A 15,877-nucleotide genomic window follows, 5' to 3' on the forward strand; every position below is an offset into this window, starting at 1 on the left:
TTAATTGCCTGACTGATTTGTTTTGTGAACTCTTACAGGCACAATTCCCTTGACACATTTTAAGGGTACATCCTGCATTTTGTATTAATCAACAGACTGTTAAAGGCATTCTACTATTTTCTATTCTTAAGATGTTGCTCTTTATTTGTGTATGTATGTGTGTGGTGTAGTATGTGAGATTTATAGCTTTACATGTACTAATACTTAGCTGCAGAGAACTATGTGTCATGCAAATACTTTATGGCCAGGTGAGTTTAGAAGTAGATCCATAGCAGTTCCGCAAACCAGCAAACAACAAACAGCATAATAAAAAATAAAATTGACAGCACACAATGTCAACTTTCTGTAAAAAAGCATTTTTGTAGAGGGGCAAGCATTCTTGCATCCCCAATACCCTGCATTTGTAAATATCCTAACCTTGAGATCATGTGACCTTGGAGGTATGGGAAAAGGGAATTTCTTACCTCATAGTTCTGCTGTATTCACTGGCTTTCTTTTGATTTGAATTGGAGCTGTATCTAATCATCTAACCCCATTTTGATAAAATCATGTGCTTTTAAACCCAAATATCCCATTAAAAACTCATCAATGAAATCTTTATGATTTCCATTACATTCTGGCAAACATCCCAATGTTAAATTATTCATGACTGGAGAGATGCACGTTATGCATCAAAAATGCCTCAGCAAAAATAAGAAAGACAAGAATTATATAGGAGACTGGGAGACTTTTTACAAATAAATTGCTGTAATATCTAGGTAGGGAAATTCAGTCACCATTTATTTAATAAAGCAGGGCAGAAAGTCAAAAAACGGTCTTGTATGTACAAATAGCTAAAGAAGTATAAAGAAAGTATGAAGAACAGGGGGACCTCCAAAAGTGGGGAAAATTAAACATTGATTGATAGCAGTTTTGTGAGTAGCACAATAAGGGTAAGAGTAAGGTGATTTAGATTGCCTTTTCTAACTGTAAAGCAGCAGAGATAAATGTAAGAAGTACAAAGGAAGAAGGTGGGAAGAAGTTGTCAAGATGAGTTCTGTAGTCCGGGAAAAGGGAAAAAAAAAAGAACACCTGCTGTGGAAAAACCATCTGTGTGAGACTTTTTTTTAGAATTGGTAAGATTTGTGCTTTGTATTAAAAGGAAATATTAAAGAATAAAGTACTATGCACAGAATTCAAGGAAGAAGCAAAACAACTTCAGAAGTAGGGACAAAGGTGCATAAAACAACAGGGTGCCAGAATCAAGAGCTTATGAGAAAACATCAGAGTTTGTTAAAAACAGTAGAAATAATGGCAGTATTGGTGTGGGAAACAACCTATGTGACTGGGACCCCCCCCAGGGCAGTAATCAAGGAGTCTGAACCTTCACCACTGACACTGGTGAGGGATGTTCACTTGGAACAAAAATAGATACACATAGTATTTGTAGATGCAGCTGTCTCCATCGAGCACAATTTCTCTTAAGAACACACAGGGAACACACTCAGTCTGGGTTCTGGGTTTCTGTCTCTGTCTCGCTCCAGGTCCTCAGTAAGACTCCCCAGTGGCAAAGCTGTAGAGTTGAATCCTTAGCTGTGTGTGTCCAAGCCAAGTCCTCCACTACTGACTCTGTGAAACCAGTGTTCTGTGTCCCTGCTCCAAGCAGCTGACACACATACTCTTTGAGATCTTTGAGATTTGATACGCGGACACACACACACACACACATATATATATATATATATATATATATATATATATATATACACACACGCACACACACACACACACACACACACACACACACACACACACACACACACACACACACACACACACACACACACACACACACACACACACACACACCTGGGAAAGGCTGAGACAGATTTACTAGCTATGTCCCCTTCTGCCCAGACTATAAGGTAGTTACACTGCCACCAGACACTCTAAGAGCAGCTACTCTAAGGCTCTTACAAGGATACCCAATTATACTGAGTGAAATGAATATTAATACCAGTGATAGTGTTTGACCAATGCAGTAAGGTTTTCAGGAGTGACCACAGAGTCACCAAACAAATATAAGTACTCTCAAAGGTTAAAATATTCTCTAAAGGACCAGCCACAATGAAAAGTTTAAATATATTTAATAGTAAATAATAAAAGAACATGAAAACGTGGAATATCTATAGTTCCAGTCACAGGGAATATTAAAATAACACAGATAAATACATTCACACAGATAACAGAAAAATGGTCCTTAACTAATCACACTATGTTTTCCTGACTGATGTAAAGAATTACTATTTCATGGACACTTACTAGTGCAGTAGGTGAGGGATCCTTCTATGTCAGGTTTCAAAAACGGACTGCCTTGAGATGTCAGTCTCACCTAGTACTGAAACATCATTTTTGTCCTGGATTACAGAATGACATCCCAAACATCTGGTCATCTGACTGGTTCCCATACTACCCCCCATATTAGAAGCTGACGGGTTTTAGCACAGATGTGTCAGTAATACACACACACACACACACACACAGAACTTTGCTAAGATCTGTTACAGCTTATGGAAGTCATAAAACAATTTCAAGCTTCCACTCTTTCAGAATAGCAATTAGTTCACTGTAACAGACAATACAGCATGGATTCCTAGTTCTTGTTTTCACAGACATTTCATCTTTGGCTGCAATCCGAACTGTAGATGCAATCTTTACAGCCTAAGTTAAAAAAAATAAATTTCTTACTATTTTTCAAAATTAGCTGGACTGAGATTATCCTCTTCTCTTCCAGTATCTTCTGTAATAGTGTTAATTTCAGTAGTTGTACAGTTTGACATACAGGCTTATTTCTTTTGCTGTCCAGCAGGACACACTGTTGGTACATTTTAACAGAAGCAGCTTTGCAAGTACATTTTTCAACACAAACATCTGTGCAAATCAGTTTGATACACAACTGACACACAATTCTTAACAAAACTTCAGCTAGCTATGGTGGCATATGTTGCACATCCACTGCCGTACTTCTCCTGGCATAGCTGTCAGTACCTCACATTGTCATATCTCTTCTGCCTTTGAAGACTCAAGTTAGTTTTTAAAGTGCCCCTTAAGAAACGTTGCTTGAGAGACATGAGCCTGTCTCAGAATACATTAACCCATGCCCTGTCTTGAGAACCTGTCTGCATTGGCATTGCTAACCCCACTACCCTGCTGCACTGTCATGTCATGTGCCTGCAACCTAAGTACTACCTTAGTTACTTGGCATTTTGCTAGCTGGCTTGATGTAACCTTAGGTCCCCCTCAGACTCCTCCTGCCATCCACTGCAAAAACTCAGCACCAGGGCCCCCCTATCAGGGTAAGGTCTCATCATGTTAACATGGTACAATTTGTGTCCCTGCCACCTGCCTAGCAGTTCTACCATATAGTTAACATCACAGACCTTCCTTACCACTTTGAAGGGTCCCTCCCAAGCTGCCTGCACCTTATTGTGTCTGACAGGAAAGAGAACCATAACCTGCTGTCCCACAGCATATTCTCGGGCTAAGGCATTCCTGTCATATCACACCTTTTTCTGCTGTTGGGCTCCTGCCAGCTATTCTTGGGCCCAGCCCATGAGCTCCCTAAGCCTTGTCCTCAGGTTTAGGAGATATGCCCCAACAGACTGCTTGTGGGATTCACACTTACCCTCCCACTCATCATGAATCAGATGTAAAGGCTCCCTCACCCTATGCCCATACAGCAGCTCAAAGGGTGGAAAACCTGTGGATTCCTGGGTTACCTCTCTGTATGCAGACAGCAGATGGGGCAAATATTTGTCCCACTGTCTCTTAAACTGGTCTGCAAATACCCATAGCATAGTCTTTAGGGTAGAGTTTAACCTCTCCACAAGACCATTAGTCCGGGAGTGGTAGGGGGTGGTCTTCAAGTGCTTCATCTCACAGAGCTGCCACAGACAAGCCAGCAGGTCTGACATGAAATTGGCACCTCTGTCATTCAGTATTTCTCTTGGGAAACATACCCTGCTGAAAATCTCTAACAAGGCATTTGCCACCTTCTCTGCCTCAATGGAGGACATAGCCACTGCCTCAGGGTATCTAGTAGCATAATCTACTACCACCAGGATATATTTCTTCCTGTGGAACTTGAGGTACTCAGAGGCCCCACAATATCCATAACAACCCTTTGAAATGGCTACTCAGTCACAGTCAAAGGCATCAAAGGAGCTGTGACCTTGTCTCCTGTCTTGTCTACTTTTTGGCACTGCTCACAGGTCCTGCAGTACCCTGTTACATCCCTTGCAATCCCAATAAAAGTACTGCATATTACGCCCCTTGGTACACTTTATGCCCATATGACCTGCAAAAGGAATGTCATGTGATGTTGCTAGAAGTGCCAGATGGTAGGCTGTAACCATTCCCAACTGCTGTATTACCTCGCCCTGTAGTCCTCCCATGGAGATCCACACTCTGTTCAGTAACCCTTTGTTCCAGTATACAGCCTCCCTTTTTCCATGAGAATTAGGTGCCTCCCTAGCTACCTTCCTCAAGCCTTTTAGTGTAGGGTCCAAGAGCTGAGCCTGTCTCAACTCTGGTCTTTGTGACTCTTCCCAGCTACCCTTCCACAGGAAGTCTGGTAACCTGTGACAGAGGTGTGTCACTGTCAGCCTGGGTACTACCACTCACCTCTGCCCTTGCAGCCACTCTGTCCAAGGGAACATCAGTACCTACCAGCAGCTGTGGGTCACCTTCAGGCTCACTGCTACAGGATAGCTCCTTCCCTGAAATAGCCACCTCACCTGTCCTGGCTTCAGGTCTGGGACCTCTCTGAGTCTTCCCGGTCTCTGGTACTGTCTCCAAGCCTGACTGTATGTAACTGCATGCACACAAGGTACTTCATTATCAAAATCATTCCCTGTCGAGATATCTGCATGGATATCCTCAAAACACCTAAATGCTTGCATTTACCCTCTCGGTCAAGGTGAATCCTGATCAAAGGCATTTGGAATGGAGTCCCTCCTAAAGCTGTGACTGGAGTGGACTGCCCAAGCAAGTACTGCTCCTTTTTAACCACTGCAGACTTCACAGTGGTTATGTCAGAGGCTGTGTCACTCTTAGCTGTGGCCTGTTTTCCATCCACCAAGATTGGATATAAACTCTGGTGATAGTTTAGTATCCCTATTGTCTCCAGACAACTTATCACTGGCATACTGTTATTCCCACTTGCTGGCTTCCCCACCTTTTGTTCCCTACCTCGCTTCCATGGACATCTGTATGATACATGGCCCCTCTGGTTACATTTAAAACATTTAACCCTTGAACCTGGCCATGTAACTGAACTAGTTGCTTCCCCTGTTACTGGTGGACTCTGTTGGTGTGGTTTAAGCTGCCCACCATCAGTTCCCTTATATCCATGTGCAGCACTGGGTATCTCCTTCCTGTGCAGTGATGCCCTGCTTGCTAGGTAGAGATCACCTTTTTTCCCAAAGTCATCTGCAGAGTTACACTCCTGGTCTGCCAGCCAGATTCTCATGTTGTCAGGCAAAGTGCTAAGGGCTTGTTCCCTCACCAGAAGATCTGTTAGCTCTTCAAAAGTGGTGACTTGACACCCACTCACCCACCTAGGAAAATAAATGCTTAACTCAGCAATATAATCTCACACAGTTTCATCTGCCTTACGTCTATGCTAACAAAACGTTTTTCTGTAAGCTTCAGGTGATAACTTAAAGCATTCTAGTAAACATTATTTTACTGTATCATAGTTTAAACAGTCAATATCAGACAATTTAGAAACAACAGTTACACCTTTACCATGGAGTAAGGGGGGCAGGAACTGTACCCAATGCCCTTGGTCAACATTATACTGTTTACATACTCTTTCAAATATATGAATAAAACTATCAAGGTTATCACCCTCTGTAAACTGTGGAAGAAATGTACTTACCTTTATTGCTTCTGAAGTTTGGTTATTCCCTTCCCCATTACCTCCATGACCGTGACAAAGAGACAGCATCCCCCTCTCCTGTTGCTGCTTCTCATTTTCTTCAACCTTCAAACACCACAGTTTCTCTTCTGATTCTAATTCCAAATGTTTGGCCTCCAGTTCAAGTCTCTTTAATTTTAGACAGATTTTTACGTCTTCTGAGAAAAATGTGAACTGTCCTGTTTCTGAGGGCTGCAAATTCTCATCACCAAACTGATTATCCTCCTGGTTGTTTGTCTAAGCTGGAACTAAGGCTGACATAATTTCCTCTTTAGTTAGGTTGGCATGCACCAGTCATTTGGCTTCATACACCTTGGCCAACTGAATCTTTGTCAGCTTGCCATAATGCTCTGCTTACATATTTGCCTACTTTCCCTGACTAAACTAAACTAACAAAAAATAAATAAAAACTGTCATGAAAATGAAACTCTGTATGTTTACCTTGGGGCTGCTGAGAGTACACACACCATTAGTGACAGCTGCTTACAGTTACAAAAGTTCACTTAATATGTCACTACTGCTCACCAATATGTGACAGCCCCCTCTGGGCCAGTAATCAAGGAGATTAAATCCTCACTACTATCACCGGTGAGGGAGGTTCACTTGGATACACACACTATTTCCAGATGCAGCTGTCTGCATCAAACACAATTTCCCTTTAGAGCACACAGGGCACACACTCACTCTGGGGTCTGGTTTCTCTCTTTCTGTCTCTCTCCAGGTCCCCAGTAACACTCCCCACTGGCAAAGCTGTAGAGTTGTGTCCTCAGCTGAGTGTCCAAGCCAAATCCCCCACCACTGTCTCTGTGAAACCAGTGCTCTGTGTCCCTGCTCCAAGCGGTTGATGCGGACACTGTTTCAGATTTGATTTTTACACACACGCGCGTGCACACACACACACACACACACACACACACACACACACACACACACACACACACACACACACACACACACACACCTGGGAAAGGCTGGCACAGATTTACTAGCTATGCCCTCTTCTGCCCAGACTATAAGGTAGTTACACTGCTACCAGACACTCCAAAGTCAGCTACTCTAAGGCCCTTACAACAGTACCAAATTATACTGAGTGAAATTAATATTAATACCAATGGTAGTGTTTGGCCAATGCACTAAGGTTTTTAGGAGCGATCAGAGAGTCACCAAGCAAATATAAGTACTCTCAAAGGTTAAAAATATTCTCTAAAGGACCAGCCACAGTGAAAAGTTTAAATATGTTTAATAATAAATAATAAAACAACATGAACAAATGGAATATCTAATTACAATAAACACCAGAGTTTGTCACATGAAATATTAAAATAACACAGATGAATAGATTCACACAGATACAGAAAAACAGTACTTACCTAATCTTACTATATTTTCCTGACTCATCTAAAGAATCACCATTCCATGGACACTTACTAGCACAAGGCAAGATGAAGTAGGTGAGGGATCCTTCTATGTTAGGTTTCAAAAACAGACTTCCCTGAGACTTCAGTCTCATCTAGTGTTAAAACATAATTTTTGTCCTGGATTACAGAATGACATGACATACTTCTGGTCATCTGACTTTGGTTCCCATACTACTCCCTTTACTAGAAGCTGCCAGGGTTTAGCACAGCTGTGCCAGTAACACACACACACACACACACACACACACACACACACACACACACACACACACACACACACACACACACACACACACACACACACACACACACACACACACACACAGCTTTGCTAAGATCTGTTGCAGCTTTTGGAAGTCATAAAACAATTTCAAACTTCCACCCTTGCAGAGTAGCAATTAGTTCACTGCTATGGGCAGTAAAACAAGGATTCATAGTCCTTGTTTTCACAAACTTTTCATCTCTGGCTGCAATCAGAAAGATACAATCTTTATGGCCTAAATTAAGTAATTTAATTTCATACTATTTTTCAAAGTTAGTTGGACTGAGAGTAACCTCTGCTCTTCCAGTAAACTCTGTTACAATGTTAATTTCAACAGTTATAATACAGTCTGACATACAGGTACATTTATTTGCAGTGCACACTGTTGGTACATTTTAACAGAATCAGCTTTGCAAATATGTTTTTCAGCACAAGCATCTATACAAATCAGTTTGATATACATGACATATAATTCTTAACAGAACTCCACGTAGCTATGCTGGCATATGTTGCACATCCACTGCCGTACTTCTGCTGGGATAGCTGGCAATACCTCACATCATCACAGTGACAAATGGAAGGAATGATGAATAATACTATGTTATTAGCAACCACATTAAAAAGAGTTCGTAAGTGAAAATACAGTAGGAGTTAAAGAAAATGTGGAAAAGGTATTAGAAATTAGAAGCAACTAAGGAATCTCCAAAAAATGTAAGAGTGACCAGGACAAGTAAAACATTAGCTAAAGGTGGTAGTGAGAAAGAAATAATAGAAGTGGGGAAGAAGTTAAATTGAGTACATTGGGAATTGATGGAATAGATTTTAATGTTTTATCAGCATTTAGAAGACTGTCTTTCAGAAAGGTGCCAAACAAACAATATTAACAAAGAAATGCTGTAACAGACATCTATATGGCATTATGGAAGTTTTAAGAAAAGGGGATAAGGGACTAATTTAGGTAGTTGGAAATCAGTTGCACTGTTAAGTTGTGACTATACTTTAGAAATAGTTGTTGGCAAGAGTTGCACAGAATGTTTGGAACAATAAATGTGAGTATTTCACACCTGGATACCTGCACCACCTTGCTCATATGTGCCAATCCTAACTCTGCCCTCACCTCAACTCTACACCTTAAGGTGCTAAACACCTTTTCTCTAGTAATATCACTAAATAAGACAAAAAGACATGTGTGTGTACACACACACACACACACACACACACACACACACACACACACACACAAAATTTGTCCCGTTCCATAGCCCTTAGTCTAACCTTAACCTGAAAATACACATACATACACATACATACATGTGAGTCCACATACACTTAACTGCAGTGCTGAAACTTCAGTAACCAAGGAAAGTTTTTATTTTAATTCCCACTCCTACTTGGCTTGCATACTATAACACAACATTCAGCTGTTTCAGTATTCAACAAACCAACCTATTCAGTTAAAATCTGCAAGGAAAAGAATTGCTGGACTAAATGACCTTGTAGCCAGATATGTTTTACCTATGCATAACTACACATTTTATTCTCTCTCTCTCTACATATATATGTTATCACCTAAAACCCATTTGACTGACTTTCATTTCACCGAGACCAAATCATCTAATTTGTCAAAATACTAAAACCTCATTTGACTGAATCTCATTTCGCCAAAAGCTTACAATGTAAATTTCAAAAGACTAAACCTTAAACCATAAATAAATATATTCACAACACTAATAACTACCTCTTTCCAGAACTTATAAACTACTTAATTACCCTGTTTACAGAAACCGGACAATATAAAACCAAACTAAGTGGGAGGCTGTGCCCCCCCCCCCTCAACTATATATGCTAACTCCAGGATCACACTACAGTGGGGGAAAGTGCATATATCTTTTACTTGCCTTACAGTACTCTACACAGCCAGTTCTGTTGGGAATGCGCAAAACATCTGCCATAGTACTTTCGATACTTCCTATAAAAATGTAGAAAGACATATCCACATTTAAAAACACTACAACACTACTTTCTACATGACTATTGCTATTCTGACAGTCAGCACTGTAAGTTACAGAAATTCTTTTTATCACAAACAAGTCACAGGTGAATGGAAGCCCAAATCATGTCTATGGCTTACAATTCAGTGAAATGAGATTCAGTCAAATGAGTTTTCAGTATTTTGAAAATTAGGCGATTTGGTCTTGGTGAAATGAAAGTCAGTCAAATGGGTTTAGGTGATGTGAAGTAGACCCAGGTGTGTGTGTGTGTGTGTGTGTGTGTGTGTGCATATGTTCATATGGGTCCACTTTGTAAATTCGAAATACTGAAATCTTAAATTTCAGTATTTCGAACTTACAAAGCTGAATACTCATATTTTCGAAACCAGCAGAAGTGCAAAATTCAAAACACGAAGCACAGATATTTTGAATTTCTGCTTCCGGTGGTGCGGTATTTGGATGTTTGGGTTTAATTTTGGTAAGTTTGTGTTTGTAAGTATGTTGGTTAGGGGTTTAGTGTGTGTTGTGACTGTTATGTGTGTGTTTGAGGGACTGTAAGATGTGTGTTTGAGTTTTGTTTGTCTTTCTGTTTGAGCGATTTCGGAGTTAGAATATATAAGTGTTGGGGGGGGCATGGCTGGCCTTGCTCCCTTGCTTACATGTAGTTTACATGCATTTTGTTTGGTTGTGGGGGGGAGTTTTGTGTATGTTTATGTTTGTACTGTATGTGTAGCATAATTGCGGGATTTTGAATTTCGTGGTTGTGTGTTTTCGAATTAGTGAGTTGAGGTTGGGTTCAGCTTTGTGGTTTCGGAATACTGAAATTCAAGATTGCAGTATTTTGAAATTACAAGGTGGACCCGTTCATATATATGTGTGTGTTTGTGTGTGTGTATATATATATATATATATATATATATATATATATATATATATATATATATATATATATATATATATATATATATATATATATATATATAGATATATATATATATATATACACGAACACACACGATGCCAAAGAATTATATATCAACAATACCCCTCAGTTGCAGCAAGCACAAACAATAGTTCATCCAATTCAAGTATCAAATTCTTCTGTTTCAGTAAGTCCACAAATAGATCTAGAAGCACAGGCTATAAAAATTTTTATTCCGAACACACAGATAAAACGTAAGCGCTTTCACGGATTCAACCGCTTCATCAGACGTAACAGTTTCAGAAATCAGATTACTGATATTTAACTGAAATTCAAATACTTAATTGAATAATTGATGAATCCATTTTAAAGTGCCATTTCATAATGATTCTCATACATACAAAACATTCATATTTCATACTAATGTAAAAAACATACATAAATAATTAAAAACTCCCATAGATTTAATAAAAATATATATACATAGTATTATCTCAGTTGTATAGCTCTCAATATAGGCTTAATAGATATCAAATCATTTAGGCCATAGCCCCTATGTGCACCTAGCCTAAATATCCATTCTAACTCTGTGCATTCTGTATCATTTGTGATGTTCCCTAGCCTTAAATTGGTATATTGTATATGTAAAATCTGAAAATGAAAAATATGAGTTGGGCCTTCCTTATTAATGTGTCATGCTAGTGCATTATAATCTTCCTTCCTAGCTATACTATAATAGTGGTCTCTAATACGTTCTTTCAGTGTACGATTTGTTTTGCCCACATAAAACCGAAAGCACTGTGTGCAATAAGCTATATATACTAAGTTTTTAGAATTACATGAGCCATTCACTTTAAGCTCCCAAAGCCGCCTTGTTTCAGGGTGTCTATAATACCTTGACTCGTCCACGTATATACACTGCTTACAATTATTGCATTTTCTGGTCCCATCAAATCTTACTGGTAACTCCATATCTAGACCAGAACCCATTAAATTTCGATAGCAAAATTGTTGTTTCAATGTCTTATTATTTTTATATACAAATCTCGGACTATCGCCTAATAACTCTTTCATTTTATCTTTCATTTTATCATCCACCATTAAGATATTCCAGCATTTCCCTATGGCTTCTTTCACCTTCTATCAATATGGTCCAAGGTACTATTGTTACTAACGTATACAGGAAACCTTGTTATTGTCCTAATTTTTTACATCGTAGTAGTATGCATAACCCAACAGTATTTAATAACATAGTCAGAGGGCAAGCTTATAGACTATCTAGGCTATGCTGCAATGATAAGATGTTAACTGAAGAATTGTCGAGATTGAAATCTGACTTTATATCTAGAGGTTATGAGAGCAATAATATTGATACTATTTGTAAACAAGTTCTTGCACAAAGGAATTCGCAGGCTAGACCTTATTTTTCAAATAACTTACAGAGGAAGAATCAACATGCTATTAAAGGAAAACAGGACCTTAGTATTGTTATACCTTATGGTAACAATATTCAGAAGGTGGAAGAAGCCATAGGGAAATGCTGGAATATCTTAATGGTGGATGATAAAATGAAAGAGTTATTAGGCGATAGTCCGAGATTTGTATATAAAAATAATAAGACATTGAAACAACAATTTTGCTATCGAAATTTAATGGGTTCTGGTCTAGATATGGAGTTACCAGTAAGATTTGATGGGACCAGAAAATGCAATAATTGTAAGCAGTGTATATACGTGGACGAGTCAAGGTATTATAGACACCCTGAAACAAGGCGGCTTTGGGAGCTTAAAGTGAATGGCTCATGTAATTCTAAAAACTTAGTATATATAGCTTATTGCACACAGTGCTTTCGGTTTTATGTGGGCAAAACAAATCGTACACTGAAAGAACGTATTAGAGACCACTATTATAGTATAGCTAGGAAGGAAGATTATAATGCACTAGCACGACACATTAATAAGGAAGGCCCAACTCATATTTTTCATTTTCAGATTTTACATATACAATATACCAATTTAAGGCTAGGGAACATCACAAATGATACCGAATGCACAGAGTTAGAATGGATATTTAGGCTAGGTGCACATAGGGGCTATGGCCTAAATGATTTGATATCTATTAAGCCTATATTGAGAGCTAGACAACTGAGATAATACTATGTATATATATTTTTATTAAATCTATGGGAGTTTTTAATTATTTATGTATGTTTTTTACATTAGTATGAAATATGAATGTTTTGTATGTATGAGAATCATTATGAAATGGCACTTTAAAATGGATTCATCAATTATTCAATTAAGTATTTGAATTTCAGTTAAATATCAGTAATCTGATTTCTGAAACTGTTACGTCTGATGAAGCGGTTGAATCCGTGAAAGCGCTTATGTTTTATCTGTGTGTTCGGAATAAAAATTTTTATAGCCTGTGCTTCTCGATCTATTTGTGGACTTACTGAAACAGAAGAATTTGATACTTGAATTGGATGAACTATTGTTTGTGCTTGCTGCAACTGAGGGGTATTGTTGATATATATATATATACACGTATACATATACGTACACACGTACACACACACACACACACACATATATATATATATATATATATATATATATATATATATATATATATAATATGTTCGAAGTTTCAAAGCTTTGAACCTCATATAATCAAACTTATATGAGTGAAGTTTTAAAACTTCAAACGTATAATTAAAAAAAAAAAACTTACCTGAACGCTGTAAGCAGGGGGGCAAGTAAATGGAAATATTCCATACAGTGATCTGACTTCACTGAAGTGCGGTCACAGAGTTGGTATATTTAAGTAGCAGAGGGTGTGGGGGGTGCAGGGGGGCTTGCCCCCCTGATTACAGCATTCAGGTAAGTTTCTTTTCTTTTTTTTTTATTATATGTTCGAAGTTTTAAAACTTTGCTCATATAAGTTTGGTTATATGAGGCTCGAAGTTTAAAAACTTCAAACATATAATGTAGACCCTATATATATATATATATATATATCTCAATATCAATAATTAAACATAATTTCTTTATTTATAAATAGTTGGGTATTATATAGTGTCTTTCAGACTTTTGATGGGAGTTGTCTGTTTTTCTTACCATTTGTTCTGGAACTCTTTGCTCTTTGTATCTCTGCAAGTCCAGGATCTCCACCAGTACTAGAACTATAGACATAAATCTTCACCAACAGATAAGTAAAATGTGGTAGAGGAACATATTTATAATCCAGTGCCTCCCAAAACTCTGAAAGTATATGTTTGGCAGTGCAATTCACTATATTCCTTTAAACATAACCTAGATGACTGGGTGAGTATGCGTTAATTTAGTACTGGTTGACTGGTATGACCCTTCTGGACAAAGGATGTATGGCCTGAGAGGGGGTACTTGCAGTGTGTGAAAAGTCATAAGACTCATTGATTTTGGAATACCTGTGATTCTGTGAATCTTGATGTTCTGGAAACTGGAATTTAATGCATACTTATTGACTACTCTGAGATTACTTTTCCAGAGGTAGATATACATCTGTGTGAGGCACTCAGGATAGCAATAGATCTGAAAAAGAGAAGTCATTAGGTTAGTAGGGTCTTCCACCTATCATCCCTTTGTTAGATTGTTTTGCATATAGACACTTGGTGTTCCTAGGTCCTTTTGTCTGTTCTAGAAAATTTTCATCAACGTATACAGTGCACATTTGTGTTACTACATTTAGTTATGTTTAGTATGAGTAGTTTCTTGTTGGTAGAACTGAAGATTACATGAAATATGATGGCTTTATGTAGTGGTGCATGCCAGACAGTAACAGGTGTATCGTTATAGAATAGACATTGCATGATGCTAAGTAATATTATCCTGTTTGAAGAAACAAGTCGATGAATGAATAAAGGATAAAAAGCGAGCATGTTATGCTCCTACAAATGTCTGCCTCTTTTTCTGTTTGTCTCTGTCTCTGAAATGTATGCCAAGTGTCTCATACTACGACTTTTTTAATAACTGTGATTACCATCTTGATTGTGAAGTAAGAACATGTTAAATGATGGAAACAGTTAATCTATAAATGCCTGACATATTCTTTACTCTTTTTTAGCCTCAAGAGAAACCTGGCAGGTCAGGTAAGCAAAGAGTCTAACTTTTTTAAAATAATGGGTTTTCTTTGAATCTCTTAGGCATCAGGACATGTCAAATGAGAATGTCTAGGTGGCTGTAATGTTGCATAGAAAGCATTCTAGAATTGCCTATTAATCACTTGCTAGACTCCTCACATTACTTGTTTCATGGGGGTTTAATGGTACCACAGGAACTGGGAACACTTCAGTCAACTTCTCAGTAAAGCTGCTGCCAGGATGTGTCAAGGGGCTGTTATCCATTTCAAGGCACCTGGCAACTGTTAATACATTCATTTATTTAGTGAAGACTAGTATTACTTTTATTTATTTAGACATTTGGTAATTAGATTTTCATATTAGTCCATAGCTTGACTGCTTTTAGATACAAGTTGATGATAAGCAGAAAGAAAGAAAGCAGGGAGGCAGGCACATCATTACCAAAATAATAATAATAACATTAGGAAACATCAAGTTAAAAAAGTATATTCAGAAGTATAGCTTATAGCTATTAGGCTGTCATAGACTGCTTTCAGAGAGTGGGGATCACCTTCAGTTTCTGCAAGTTCAGACTTTGGCCACAGACCAGAGTTCTCTTTCTTAGTGCAATGATAGATTTTGTACACCAGGAATCTTTTTACCCCAAGACTAGGTTTAATTTCTGACAGACTGGCTCCTCAGCTTACTTCCAAAGATGACTATTACAGCAGTGGAACTCCTAATGGCCTTGAGGTTCATGGCATCCTGCATCTTTTTGATCCCCCTGATAAAACTGCACTTGAAGAAATATTAATGATTCCTGAAAAATGCTTGGGAACAACACTCCCAACCTCTGAAAACCCTGCTGCCTCTTTTTTCATGCTTGAAAAGAGAACTTCTTTGGTAGGTGGGACACCATCAAGCTCTATCCAGGTGCAAATTTTTCTCTACTAGAAACAGATACGACCATAACCACAGGCAGTTCCAAAGTAGCCTGGTGAGCACACTTAGGACCCATGAAGGTGTAAGGTGTCTGGATCCCAGAGCAAAGAAAGTTTCACATAAATTAGAAGGAGTTGTTGGCCTTTTTTCTAGTGATGAAAAACTTTCAAAGCAACCTATCCCCAAGAAGAATTCTGATATGCACCGTCAACACTACAGTTATGTGGTATGTAAACTAACAAAGGAGAATTAATTCCTACCTCCTGTGCAGTCTAGCAATAAAG

General features: G+C 38.4%; 1 protein-coding gene across 1 annotated transcript in view; it reads left to right on the plus strand.

Annotated features, from left to right (window-relative positions):
* The window catches only part of LOC122794820 (protein mono-ADP-ribosyltransferase PARP14-like), a 634,563-nt gene that overhangs the window by 66,940 nt on the left and 551,746 nt on the right, over positions 1–15,877 (plus strand). The window contains exon 3 of the mRNA XM_044063425.1: positions 14,657–14,681. Within this exon, the coding sequence (XP_043919360.1) occupies positions 14,657–14,681 (25 nt within the window). The remainder of the gene's footprint in view (positions 1–14,656; positions 14,682–15,877) is intronic.

This window comes from Protopterus annectens, chromosome 2.part1, assembly GCF_019279795.1.
Source record: "Protopterus annectens isolate FY-2018-M chromosome 2.part1, PAN1.0, whole genome shotgun sequence".
Taxonomy (NCBI): Eukaryota; Metazoa; Chordata; order Ceratodontiformes; family Protopteridae; genus Protopterus; species Protopterus annectens.